The sequence below is a fragment of the Glycine soja genome, chromosome 8 (genome assembly GCF_004193775.1).
Source record: "Glycine soja cultivar W05 chromosome 8, ASM419377v2, whole genome shotgun sequence".
Lineage (NCBI taxonomy): Eukaryota > Viridiplantae > Streptophyta > Magnoliopsida > Fabales > Fabaceae > Glycine > Glycine soja.
The window spans coordinates 8,622,656-8,636,470 of record NC_041009.1 but is presented as its reverse complement, the minus strand read 5'-3'; the positions used below and the strand labels follow the sequence as shown (position 1 = coordinate 8,636,470).

At 33.2% G+C, this 13,815-nt stretch overlaps 2 protein-coding genes across 3 annotated transcripts; both read left to right on the top strand.

Annotated features, from left to right (window-relative positions):
- Window positions 1-1,920: 1,920 nt before the first annotated feature.
- Window positions 1,921-8,368, top strand: LOC114421675 (UV radiation resistance-associated gene protein-like). Its single transcript, XM_028387728.1, has 6 exons — window positions 1,921-2,259; window positions 4,329-4,535; window positions 5,000-5,180; window positions 5,708-5,856; window positions 6,440-6,661; window positions 8,012-8,368. The coding sequence occupies exons 1-6, from the start codon at window positions 2,077-2,079 to the stop codon at window positions 8,132-8,134; spliced, it is 1,065 nt and encodes a 354-aa protein (XP_028243529.1). The 5' UTR covers window positions 1,921-2,076; the 3' UTR covers window positions 8,135-8,368.
- Window positions 8,369-10,915: 2,547 nt separating this feature from the next.
- LOC114420981 (small ubiquitin-related modifier 2-like) lies at window positions 10,916-13,815 on the top strand. 2 transcript variants are annotated; one of them, XM_028386715.1, is made up of 4 exons: window positions 10,916-11,294; window positions 12,245-12,328; window positions 13,002-13,151; window positions 13,511-13,815. In XM_028386715.1, exons 2-4 carry the CDS (start codon window positions 12,254-12,256, stop codon window positions 13,580-13,582), a joined length of 297 nt encoding a protein of 98 aa, XP_028242516.1. In that variant the 5' UTR covers window positions 10,916-11,294; window positions 12,245-12,253; the 3' UTR covers window positions 13,583-13,815. The 2 variants fall into 2 exon arrangements, with proteins under 2 accessions (XP_028242516.1, XP_028242514.1); XM_028386713.1 differs by having other exon boundaries at window positions 12,207-12,328.

The window sequence follows — 13,815 nt, the reverse complement described above, 5'->3', positions numbered from 1 at the left end:
ATAAATTCTGCATCATTTTACAGATTAATTTAGGCTTTTCTATCACAAATACAACTTATAGATCTCTCTTTTAACTTTCCAACACCACCCAGAATGCCTAACTAGCACTTGTAGCTCAAGTCAGGGTTGTGATAATAACAAGTGGTAGTTATATGCACGAAGGAAATGTATATTTTGACAAAAAAAAAAAAATGGGTTTTGAACTATCCTGTTTGCGCCCCGGTTTGTGTGTCCTAAAACCACTTACACAAAGCCAAAATCATCAGAACCACTTATTTCTCCATTCTGAAAACCTCTCTTAACTTCCTTAATTAGTCTCTCTTGAGCTCTAGCATTTTTTTTGGAAAAAAAATCTTAACACAACAATGACATATGCTTGGAGCTTAATTAGAGTTCTTCAAAAAATGAGTAGAACAACTTATTTTAAAAATTTCATGGAATGATTTTTTTGGATGTGATTTATTTAAGGTTATTGATAAGAAAATGTTGAGAATTTTTGTGCAACCCATTTGTTGTGTTTTGTTGGGGAATACAATTTTCTAAGAGGTTTCCACAAGATTTTTAAGGATTTGAAGGTGACTTTCTTTTGTGTGTTGAAATCTAATTTGTGGTTATTTTAGTTGATGAGAATTTTGCAATTGGATTTGAGAATCTAATTGTTAATTATAAAGATGATGTACTTTTGTTATTCTTAGAGTCAGATATTACTTTTTGAGAAGTAATGATAATACACATTAAATCATTGGAATAAAACGAGAGATATCACCATTAAGGATGACATATTTATTTATTCAACGTATCTACATCTAAATGAGACATGTGTTACTTCTATTTTTAATGGAGAAACTAATTGGACGTCATTGAATATACACTCAAAGGTCTTAGTGAATTTGATTCCCTGACCAGTCTTAGACTCATATCAAATTTGGGTTCAAAAAAATGAATAAGTGACTTGTATGATGGTGTAAGAGGTAAACCTATTAAGAAGAGTGTAAATGAGTGTATTTGAATGTTTCTCAATGCTTTAAGCGTTAAGATGCACTGGTTAAATTTGGTAGCAACCTTAGGAAGTTAATTAAGAGAAATAAATCTTTAAAACAAGATTCATGATCTCTTGTGAACCAACAAAGTTATACTTTATTGATTCGTGATATAATTTTATTTAAGAAAGGGAAGATCGTTCATAAGAAGAAAAACCTCCAGGATTTTTTTGAATAAACTCTTAAAGATAAGTTCATCTTATACTTAGGGATAATCAAGATGTAGTAAAATTTTTAAAAAATGTATTAGAGATCATCAATAAAAAAACATATGATTAACTCTATGTCTAAGTGTCTAATATGTCATAAAGTTAAGATAGAACACAAGAAATGTTGAAGATTATTTGGACCCTTATATTCTTTAATAGAAATGAAAGAAATTTTATAAACTTTAAAATTAGTTCACTTAAACTCTTAAATTTACAAGTCTTTATCGTTTATAGGTAATGCACAACCAATTTAGTAAATCAAATTATTTTCTATCTATTTAAGACAATCCATGGTTTACTTTTATGCATTAGAAGGAGACAATCTATAGGTTAGGTGAAAGAAAGTATGTTAAAAACAATATATTTAAAATTATGTATTTGATTTGAACAATAAAAATAAAATAAAAACTTAAAAATTAAAATAAAGTAAAAAAAATGTGAATTAAAAAAATACATTTTTTTCCAATATTATTTTTTTCCTCTCCACTAAACACATCTAAGAGTATAATACTCAGTCAAAAGAGTATTAATCCTCAATTTTTTCACCACTTCAATTTTTTCAAATACGCGAAGGAGTGAAGGATCAAGCAGCAAATGTTCAAAGGCAAAGAAAGTACCGCGAACGTTTTCCACGTGTCCACTATTTCGCGGCTCAATAATCCAAAAAAAAAAAAAAACTAACTTTTGCAACATCCATTCTCGAAGACCAAGTCGCGATTTTCCTTCTCTCCCGTCATTTTCCCGAGAAAATCAGAAGAGGGGTCGATGAAGAGCTTGAGACCCTGATCAGTCACTCACTCACTCGAAGACGATGAGTTCGATCCGTGATGGAACCACCAAGCCAGATTGTCTCATTGCGGACTACCACGACTGATCCCGATCATGTGAAAGTCATTCAGTGGGATGACTTCCAGCACGATCTTGCAAGGTTGGCGAGTCTCTCTTCTGCACTCCACGAAGCCAACGAGAAGAAGCGGAATCTTCAGCACAAGCTCGAGTCCCTAATCCAGGTAGGGTTTTAGTTTTAGGTTTAGCCATTGCTAAATACCGAAACCAGGTTTACGATGACGGTGTTATCCTAAGTTTCTTGAATTTCGGGAGTTGTGTTTGCATTTTTGACGAGTTTACTGTAACGAATGAAAATTAAATGGAAATGAAGTTGGAATTTAGTGGCCGGAGGTACGGCGCGTTTGGTGTCGTGGAGAATGTGAGCTCGAGTGGCGAATGGAATCGCGTTCTGTGTTTGATTACGAAATTTCTTGGCGGAAGGAAATGGAATTGGGGAGGGGAGATGAATGTAACTGCATTTATCATGAAAATGAATTAGAAGCGAACTGTTTATTTATTTATTATTTTTTGTTTATTACTACTTACTTGTGGCCTGTTCGCAAATTAGGGTTTACCTTATAAGCGGATCCATTGGTTTATGCGTAGGCTATTTTATCCCCATTTTGTTTTCGGATTGTGGTTTTAAAGTTGGTGACCAAGAGGCTTTAGACCTCGACCACTGTTTAGTGATGTTGAGGTTTGTTATGGCTGGACTGGATGATCTCTCATTTTTCTAAGATGATGTGTATTTTTCAGTCTGTTTCTTAACCTTTGATTTCTTATGAACGCATATTATCTCTGACCAGGCACTTCTTTTGTCCTAATATAAATATTTACCATTTAATCTTACTCTTTTATCAGAATAAGGACAAGTAACTACATACCTTTGATTATAAATTATAACATGAGGCATATTTTACCTTTTATGGGAGAGGATTTAAGAGCAATAATTTTCTGATTTTACATGGATCATTTTGTGTTTTAAATTTTATCAGTGGGTCTGAGTAGGTGTACAATCATTGGTGTGTCACGACTTTTTTCTATTGCGTATCTTGGATCTTAACTGGTAAGTGTGCCCAACATGAGTAGATCCATGATATCCGAACAAAGGGAAATGCTTTATTCCCATATTCCAACTCAGAATATCCTGCAAAACATTGTAGTCAGTCACGCTATAGCACTGCTATAGTGGTGTTGCAGAGTGTCATGTCTATGGGCTGCTCCATGGAAGCCTGCCATGTCGCAACTCACCGTCGTGCCTGGAGTGACATGAATTGCGACTGCTATTGCATCAAAGACGAAACCCCCTTGAACAATGTCATTTGGTGCTGTTTATGAGGGGCAATCTTGGGATTTTCCCCCCTTCCCCCTTATATTTGATCAGAACACAAACTATTTCCCACTCTCACTCCTTTCAAAGGTTAAATAACAAATTACTTTCATTAGTCTCTTTTCTCTTCAACGCAAACCATCTAACCCAGAGCTCTCAACTGCATTGCTGGCCAAACCATGGCACTCTGGAGTTTCCGGCCAACCCACAAGCTGTGGAACTCTGGCACACCATTCTGTGGTCTCTACCTTGTTCACATCCTTTGCAGTCTGTTCTGTTCACATCAAAAGGGGTGGCCTCTTCTCTCTTCGATGTAAACCATCTGACCCAAAGCTCTCAACTGTGTTTCCAGCCAACTAACAATCTGTGGAACTCTTGTTCTGTGGTCTCTACTCACATCCTTTGGGGTCTGTTCCATTCAATTCAAAGAGGGGTATATATATGTGAGCATGTATGTGTTTTGTTTTCTCTTTCTTTCACTGTTGTGCCCTTTCTTGCTGTACATTTTTTCTCTTTACTCTAGCTATTAACTTCTGTGTTTGGCTTAAAATTATGACTTTTAATTATGGATATGTTTTTGAGAGTGCATGCACACACACATTATTTAATTTATAATTATATGAATAAATTTTGTAATAGTAGTCATCCCACTATCGTCTATCTTGCTGTGACCGTTTTTGGGGTTGGTTGCTCTGTGCCATTATCCGGGATTGATAACTATGCTGCTAAGATTATTTTAGCACACCAGTTCAGTCTTGTCAGGGTGTTGAGTGGTTTAGTTTTTGTTTTCACCTTGGGATGCTTTTTTGCGGTATTTGCTGTTTTCAGTTGACATCAGCCATGTTGAAGTTTCCAATATATAGGTGTATGGTTGATTTTTTGTTTTTTTATTTGTCCCTAATTAATGAGCCTGCCTAACAGGTCAATGCTGAATCATTGGGTCGGTTGAATGAACTTGAGGAGATGCGTCAGAAATTGGAATCAAAGAAAATGTTGATGGAGAATATGTCTATATGTTCTAGGCTGGCAAAGGAGGAAGCTAGCAAGCAGGAGGAGCAGCTTAGTGGTGCAGTGCAATCTCTTTTGGTGTCAGGGGGTGCTCTTTCTGTAACCAGCAGAAATCTCCAGGTGAGTTTATGTCATATTGTAGTTGATTGTTGATATAATATCCTTTTTTTTTCCTGGACATAATTAAATGTAAAATGTTCAGTAGTTATAGGGGGAATGCATTGTTGTATTGATTAAAAAAATTGATTCATTTTATTGATGCTGAAGTATGTGTTGCAAATTGACATTTGGAGTATTGTTCTTTTTTGCTTTTGACTGAATTTATATTCAATTGAATAGAGTATACCTTCCTTGTTCCACTTGTACCTGTCCTTCAGAAATGAACTTCTTGTTTTCTTTCAAATGTCCTCATTTTTTAAAAGCTTCCTTTTCTCTATTAGTCCGTGTGAGAAATGATATTGATGAATTTATTTAGCTGAACCTAAATAAGTTATCATTATTTCTTGTTTTTGGGGAAAAGGGGTTATTGTTTGTATTTTACTGGTGTTATTGTAGCTAGAAGGCTGATGATGCTTTTATTATAGGAATCAAGTAGATTACTGTCTGAAGAAAATGGTTATGTTCATCTGAGAAAATTGCAAAAGATGCTCAGGAAGAGGCAACAATATATGACATCTCAAATTTCAATGCTCTATCCTGTTAAGATCTTGGTTGGGCCAGCACAAGAGCAAGAGCTTGAAGCATATCCTTTAGGTAGCCTGGCAGGTAACGATTAGCTCAATAATAGTCTTTTTTTCTATGTGGATAGTGCCCCTAAGGTAAAAAAAAATAGCTTAGGTCATGCAAAATAAGAAACTTGCAATTTAAATAAATTAAGAAACTTGAGATACTGGATGGTTCAATCACTATCCCTTAATTTCTTACTGGCACCTTGGATATAGTTCTTCCTTAAGTTGGGCTGTTGTGTTGAAAGGGTGTCTTTCATTCTGTACTTCATCTGTCTGATGTTTGTGCTTCATGTCTTGTTCTTTTCTTTGATGCTTCTGCACTAGTATTGATTATTGACAATGACCTTAAATTGTAATTTTATAATTTAGTTTGGTACAGTAGATTTTGATATGGTTGATCCTTTGGATGCTCGAGAAGATCATAGCTATTCATTGAATGTTAAGTATAGTTTATCTTCTGCTCATTTAAATGATCACAATTTTTTTTGCTAATATTCACTGCATTTCTAAGGGATACTTTCTCTGGATTTTATTGTTAAAAGTTTCATATATTTCATTACTCAGGGACTTCTGCTGGACTTAAACCAATTAATCAAGGATCCTTAACAATTCATGGTCTGCATTTGAATGTGCTATCTTTTAGGAAGATGAGCTTTTTCACTGATAAAAAGGAAATTCAGAATTCTGCTACAGCCCTAGGATATGTTGCACATGTAAGTATTAGTAGAACCTACCTGGCCCTTTTTTGCCTCAGAACTGTTCTTGTTATTCTATCTTATGCCTTTTGTGATCCATTTCCAAAATATTTGATGTACAACTTCTTAATTGTCATATAATATTTGGTTTAAATACCTTTTTCATCCTTACTAATATAGTGGTTTCTAAATTGTCATATACAGATCGTGGTTTAAATACATTTTTATAATGTCCAAACCTTCAGTTTTTTGTTCTTCCATTACAAAAATGCTTTCATGACTAATGGGAAGAGCCAAAACTAAAAGGTTTGAATGTTAACAAATTAGAAACATAAAAATTACTGGGATTAAAAGTGAAAACTAGTATATTTGCAGGGATGAAGAATGTATTTAAGCCTTCATATTTTGACATGGCTTATATATGGCAAACTTAATCGTCAATGCTTTTTCTTATCATATACCAAACTTCTGTGTTTCCAGCTGCAGCATTTCTTATTGTAGCTCATGTGGATGACCGTTGAGCTAATAATTATTGAAATGTCTCCCTTTTTATATTTTTTTATTTATTGAAATGTACTTTACTAGACTGATTTTCTCGCAGGCTGTTTCACTTATAGCCTCATACTTGCAAGTTCCTTTGCGATATCCTTTACGGTTGGGTGCTTCTCATTCATATATTATTGACAATGCACCTTCAACAGAGCTAACATCGTCTGAAGCTTCATCAAATGCAAACATAAATGCCAAACATGTGAAATTCCCCCTTTTTTTAGAAGGTCAAGACACAACAAGAGCAGCTTATGCTGTTTTCTTACTAAATAAGGTATATATTATATTTGCATTGTAGTTACTCTCAATCTTTGAATTTAAGTGCTCTGTTTGAACTAAGGCAATACATAACAGGGATAGTCTTATCTTGTTCATTGTTTTCTTCTGAACTCCTGAGAAAACAATTTAGTGCATTTTTTTGCTGACACTTTCTGCCCCTTATCATTTGTCTAATTTGTTTGTTTGGATCATGGACTTTTTATATTCATTGATGACTTTATACATTACACATATTTTGCAAGATTGCCGGATCTGCGTTTTGCTTTTGAATGGTTAGCAGTTTACTTCCCATTTGTTTCACGCAATTAGCTTTCTGGCTATGATTTTTGTGTTGTTTTTTTGTAAGACAAAGTATTCTACTTTTCTGGGACTCTGCCCAAAATTTCCAACATGTTGGTTGATTTTAAGAAATTATTTTGACCTTGCTTTTATGTTTTTCTGTTTAATGAAGAGAGACTGAATTGGCAGATTTCCATTTTACTCTGAGAATTAAGTCCTGTATGTTAGCTTACTGGAAGTGAGGATGGGTCCTCCACCAGAATTAGTTTTTTTTTTCTTTCTATTTTTTTTGTTTTCCCAACCCTTTGTTTGAAATTTCACTTTAGAGGGCAAAGTAACAAATCTCAGTTGCCAATGAGAAAATCAACAGTAAATATTACATGTGCATGCATAAGTGCATAACCAATTGTGGATTTATTGAAATATTAACCGTTGATTTTTTTTTTATCAACAGCTGAGATTACTTACTCTAGAGGAGCCAAATGCCTTTGTTCGTTTCATGACATGAAAGATTAGAAGTTTGTTTTTGATTTATGCTTACATGAGATGCTTTAATTCTAAGAAACATCTGTTCAAGAACTCATCTCATGTTTTCTTCCCAAAGGTTTACTCCTACCAAAAAACATAATTATGATTGTTCTGCAGTTGAATTTCCATTGTCAAGAAATCATCACCAATTAAAAATGCATTACATACACTGAAAAATATAATAAAATGCACCTTACAATATTTTAGACCATTTGATTTTAACTGCAGGACCCTGCAGTTTACAAACAACTGCAGGTGATCCTGTTCCCAAAATTGAGTAGCAAGATTAACACTTATATTGACAGGCTTTTGGTTTTGCATTGGTGTTGGCTGGTAGGTTGGCTTAGACTTTTAATTCTGTATTATAACTCAAATATGGTTTCTCATACTTGGTGCCTTTTTTCTCATTAATTTTTTTCTTGAAGTGTGGTTGTCTGAACGATATCTGATATATATAGTACTGTGTACAGTGTACACATTATCAGTCCTAATTAACCTTGACTTACTGCTCGTTTCTCTCGTGATTTTCTGATTGTAGGATTTAGAACAGCTTTTGAATTTCATTGATGCCAAGACTTTGGGGCCACGCCATGTATTGGCTAATTTGAGGGAGCTTTTAAGGACTATCCAGTCTTCAGCTTTTATAGACAACTTGATCTAATAATTTTCTCTACTGTAAGTCTGTAACTTCCTTGTAAATTTGATTCTTTTCTTTTAATTCTTGTCCGGGTGCAATTTTTTTGGTGCACCTTCCAATGTAGCATTTTTTTTATCAAAATGGAGTCAAACTTTCTATAATGGATTTGGTATTCTTTCAAAAAAAAAAATAGAGTATAGACCGCTGCTGAAAATATTGTTCTTTGAGAAGAACATAAAATGTCGTGCATTCCTGCAAGGATATCATGTATAAGACAACTTTTGGAGAAATTCATACATTTTGCGAAATCAAGAATGAAATCCCTCTTCGGATGAGAAACGGAGATGTAACGATTTATCAAATTTTGATGATTTTAGTACGTGATGTGAATAGTTTATTTGAATTTTTTTTCAGTTAATTTTGTATTTTTATTATTATTTGTGTGTGAAAAGGCTTTCCTGGAATGTGCTTCACATAGAAATTGATTTCCTAGTATCCGTGCCGTTGTTGCAAGTTACTACCAACTAATAATGATTTAGGGTGTGCTTAGATTTTTGGTGAGAGGATCTAAAAATATGTTTGAGACTAAAATTAATTTGGGGTTTTGTTTGATTATCCATGAAAAGTATGTTTGAGAGAAAAATTGTCTAAAAATTCAATTTCGGTGAAGTGAGATTTTAGATATTTTTGTAAACTCAACTTGCAAACTAAAGGTCCCGTTCGAGATGGTTTTCTGATTTCAATTTTGAAATTATTAAAAATTAAATCTAGTTTCAGTTTTGAGTGTTGAGTTTTAGTTTTGAAATTTTAGAAGTTGTTAATAAGTTCCTCACTGTTGCTATTTTGTGAAACCCATCTCCGACGTCCTTAACTCACTTCCTTCAAGAAGTCCTAGCAGTGCGGTCATCGGAGCATCAAGTCTTCTAGCCTTTTCGCTCTCCCCCGGTGCCCTTCCCCTTGCAATTTGGCACCCTTGACATCTTGGGCCGAATTGACATCCTTGCCCACCGCCTCGGCCTTGGGTACGAATACGCACCCTTAATTACTTCCTTAATTCGTGAGGGCTTCTCCTCTCTGACAATTGAAGAAACCATTGACATCTTTAGCGTCAAGCAGAATTGTCTCATCGTCGGCGCGTAGGTCCGTGGCTCGCTCATCCACTCCAAGGTCGACCCTGACCTCCTTGTCGCTTTCAAGGCCTGTAGTGTCGAGCTCCTCTATGAGATCTGTCTCCTCAGTGCCTCGCAGCGTGTCACCGCCACGCGCTTCCTCGTCGAGAATCACTGCGGCAGGAAGATCGTGTAGGAGCTCGCACGTTCCATAAAGGATTTCATGAGCTAGCGTGGGAATAAAGGATTGGGAAATGATGAAGAGAGGGATACAATGGATGCATAGGGTGTTGTGCGTGTTCCGATGGTGAGACTGAGGATTGGGGAGGAGGCAGAGGCGAGTTCGATGGTGGTGTTGTCGGTCTCCGTGGCACAGAAGGGGGAGATTTTGCTGATCTCCACGGTAGAGGAGAGACGAACAACAAGGTGAAGGAGAAGTGTGGGTTAGAATAAACCAACAACTAAAACCCACAAACCTATTTTTATTGTTTTTGAAATAAGTTGAAACTAAGTTTGAAAAGAAAAAAAATTCAACTCACAATCACCTCAAACGGGACCTAAGTTTGTAAACTTTAATTTTAACATGCATTTAAAGATTCATCTTCGTTTGGGGTGCTATTCAAGAAAAACAGAAAAAAAATATAATATATTCTCTACACTCGAGAGGGGATATAGTAGGAGAATGGCATCAATTTTTTGTTTTAGTTTTCTTAAAATACAATCTTCTTCTAACATAAAAAATATAAAAAAAATTATGTTAACAAATAATATCCTAAAAAGTATAATTCTTTTAAGTTTTATTCATTTTTTAATTAAAATAAAATATTTTTCATATAATTTATTTATTTTTTCCACTCACTTTTTATTTACCCAAGCAAATAAAGTAAAATTTCCCTATTTTTATTTTCTATTGTCTTTTCTCTTATTTCTTTCATTTTTAATTTGATTTTTTTATGCATTATAAGTGAAAAAATTATTTTGTCAACTAGTAAAAAAAAGTATCATAGATATAATTTTTAAATCAAATTAAATATAATTTTAAAATAGGTTTTGTATAAGTTGACTAAGAATATCTCCAACAGTGTTGATATAAATAATCTAATTTATGTTATTTTAATCTTAAACAACTTAGCTGATTTTCTCTCTAATGATTATTTCTATTAACAAGTTGTTTAACTTGTAAATGTTTTTTCACAAAAAAACAAACAAAAACTTATAAATATTTTATTTTTCTCTCTTATATTTAATACAAAGTCATGAAAAATAGTTGTTTATATAAATAAATTTCTCAAATTTTAAACAACTCAAAATTACATGTGGACATGTGATATTCCAAAATAATATTTTTTTTGTTAGACAACTTCCACTCCCCACTATACTCTAACCAACCAGTTGGTAATTGAATAACAAATGTGAAAGCCTAAATTTTTTTATTCTTCGATTCATTAGGACAAAAAATACTAATTAATCTAGAATTTGGTCTAGAGATAAGCAAAACATGAATAAAATTTGTTTCCATGAAAGCCTAAAACTTTGCTTCTAATTAAATTTACACGGTAATATTTATACTTCCAATTTAAATAGAAACGCAAAGGTGTACTGTTTTCTTCTTCTTTCTTATAAAAAAAACAAAGTGCAGAATAAATTGAGAGAGCTTATATTTAATAAGAGGCCAATTTCGGAAGCTACATTTAATTTAGTAGGCTTGTAGCTTCTTGCATAAAAAATCTAAAGAAAGAAGAGCTAGGCCAACAACATTGAAAGCTATCAAGAGGGAATCAATTCCCTTTGCAGGCTGCAGCAATATATCGTCATCACCTTATGAAAAGTAACATTGGATATTAAACATCAATTTGAAAATGTACACAGTAGAGAGATTCTGGGAACTAGGAGCTTTGAAAAATTGCAGCCTTTGCTAAATAGCAATATATTTTCTCCCAGTTCATTTTAAAATTCTGAAAGAGAAAAAACTACCTGAAGAAGTTAATTTAAACATCACATTTGTCTTTCTCTCCTTCCACCTTTTCTTGAAAGCCTTTATCTCAGCTTCAAGCCTTCAACCCTCTCTTTTACAGGTGGGTTTCTTTTTCCTTTTTACTTTTCATTTTTATTTTTGTGTTTTTTCCTATTTTTATGCCAGGTTCATCGTTTGATTTGCTTTCGTTACTCAGTTGAAATAATATGCTGATAGCTCTTGTGAAGAGCTCACTCAATATTATATGTGTGGATTGCAATGTTTGGTGAATAAATTTGATGTAAAAACCTTGAAAATATATAAAGTACTTTCTTGTTTTCTAATCATACGAATAATCAGTTTTTTTGTGACTCGTTGGTAATTGAAACTCAGCACTACTCAAGGAACCTCTCTGTCATTAATGAAAAAATTATTTAGGTAGTCCGCAAGTATATAATCTCAACCAATCTTTATATCATAAGTACTTACAATTTTCAATTATAAAAAAATAATTAATAACATTGAAGACCAAAAAAATATTTGTATGTGTTATAAAAATTAATAGGGATCATAATAAATTCTCGAGTCCTATTAATTTATCGTTCTTAACACCTTTTAGAAAACTGAAACAAATACTACAACTAACGTACAGGCACAACCATAATAAAATGGTTTCGGCTTTCATTTGAAACCAAAAAGTTATTGTGCTCACTTCTCTGTCCTTTTGGTGTGTTTTGTTTTTTATCTCTTTATTCTTCCGCACCTTTCTGATACAAGAATAAAATTAAGAAAATGCATGTACCCACCCTTCTTCAACTTAGTGTGGCTTTGGAGGTTTTGCTTCACATTCTGACAGAAAAACAGTTTATTTTTCCTACCCATCTCAATAGTTTCTGGGCCATTTTCAAATGCTATTTGGGAATGAGACCTAGTTTTTTGGTCTTTATAGTTTAAATATAATTAAGAAAAAAAAATTATTCTTCTATATTCAAAAAGAAACTCATGGTTGGTGGAATTTTTGGTTTTGCCTTAGGTTTGTGAAATCTTACATCTCTCCCCTCGTGTGTGCAGTAGAAGAATATGGCTACCAATGGTCCACTTAAGAGAAAATCTCCACCAGATGATGATTCTGTCAACTTAAAAATCAAACTTCAGGTGTATGCATGACTCTTTCCACAATAATCCTTTTTTTTTCCTAATAATTTTTTAGCAGAGTCTACACATATGTATAAATTAAACAGTATGTACCAATCTTCTATAAATATGTATTGGCATGTTGATGTAGACCTGTAATGTCTATACAGATACTGATTGTCATATTGAACAAAAGTTATATTCATGCATCAAATATTACATGATATATTTTTTTTATAACAAATGTTATATGGAACTGTGCATAAAACCGTTCCTGCCTAATTTTTTTAGGGCTAATTGTACTTTTAGTTTTTTTTATATGCATGTGATTTTACTATTTTAGTCCTCACGTTCCGCCAATTGAATTTTTTAATGCATCATAATTGTATGATTTTAATTCCTTTGTTTAATAGATCAACACCAATTTTTTGTTAATATATATACATGGAGGATTAAAATTGTATAATTGTGATATTTGAGAGATATAATAAACACAATTGGAACCAAGGACTAAAATCCTACAATATATTGCAACACTTAAAAGAGACCCAATTGACACCGATAAAACTTATGAGATTACAATCATACATTGTTATACTGAGAGACATAAAAAAAAATGGAATTAAGCTAATTTTTTAAATTAAGAATTCAATACAAGATTCGAGTTCTCACCTTTTTCTTCATTGAACCGTAGGATGGGCGTAATTTGTTCTTCAAGGTGAACCGGGATTTGAAGTTAATTAATGTATTCAAAGAATTCTGTGATCGACAGAATTTGGATTACGAGACGCTGAAGTTCATTTATGACGGTTTTAACATTAAGGGGAAACATACAGCAAGAATGGTTAGTTTCTTTCATATGAAGTCACACAAAATTCTTAGTGTTCATATATATTTTCTAATATTTCATAATTGAGAAATGTTAATAATATAATAGATTCTCTAATTTATTCTTTTGAACACATTCTCTATGTTAATGTGTCTTTCTTCTAACCAATAGTAAAATGTGTGGTAGAATGAATTGAATGTGCTGGAGAGAATGATGCTACCACTCCTCATGATTTCTTCTTTATTTAGTGTTGTGCATGACATTTTATTTCAACCTATTTACCTTTGTTACTGTGCATCTACTTATAGTCCTTTTTCGTTCATACAACTAACCTATAGTTTAATTTTTTATATTACTGTAACTTGATATTCCAGCTTAATATGGAAGATGATGCTGAGATCGTGGCCATAAGATCACAAATTGGAGGTGGTGCTGCAGCACTTTGACTCTTGAAAGCATTAGCTAGGAAATGGTTGTTGTAATATTGCTTGGATCGAGTTTGTTAATTTGCTTAACTGATATGGTACATTAATTATCAGAAAAAAAAATACGCACCTTAACTCCTTGTATACCAAGCTTATATGTTAAACTTGAGAGGTAGTAGTAACTAATGTACTCAACAAAACTGAAGACTAATTAAGGACTTAGGAGAGAATTTTTAGTATTATCATTTTTATTA

Coding starts and splice junctions, on each gene's coding strand:
- LOC114421675 (XM_028387728.1), top strand. CDS start 2,077: ATGGAACCACCAAGCCAGATTGTCTCATTGCGGACTACCACGACTGAT. Junction 5,857..6,439: donor CCCTAGGATATGTTGCACAT/GTAAGTATTAGT, acceptor ATTTTCTCGCAG/GCTGTTTCACTTATAGCCTC. Junction 6,662..8,011: donor CTGTTTTCTTACTAAATAAG/GTATATATTATA, acceptor TTCTGATTGTAG/GATTTAGAACAGCTTTTGAA.
- LOC114420981 (XM_028386715.1), top strand. CDS start 12,254: ATGGCTACCAATGGTCCACTTAAGAGAAAATCTCCACCAGATGATGAT. Junction 12,329..13,001: donor ACTTAAAAATCAAACTTCAG/GTGTATGCATGA, acceptor ATTGAACCGTAG/GATGGGCGTAATTTGTTCTT. Junction 13,152..13,510: donor GGAAACATACAGCAAGAATG/GTTAGTTTCTTT, acceptor TTGATATTCCAG/CTTAATATGGAAGATGATGC.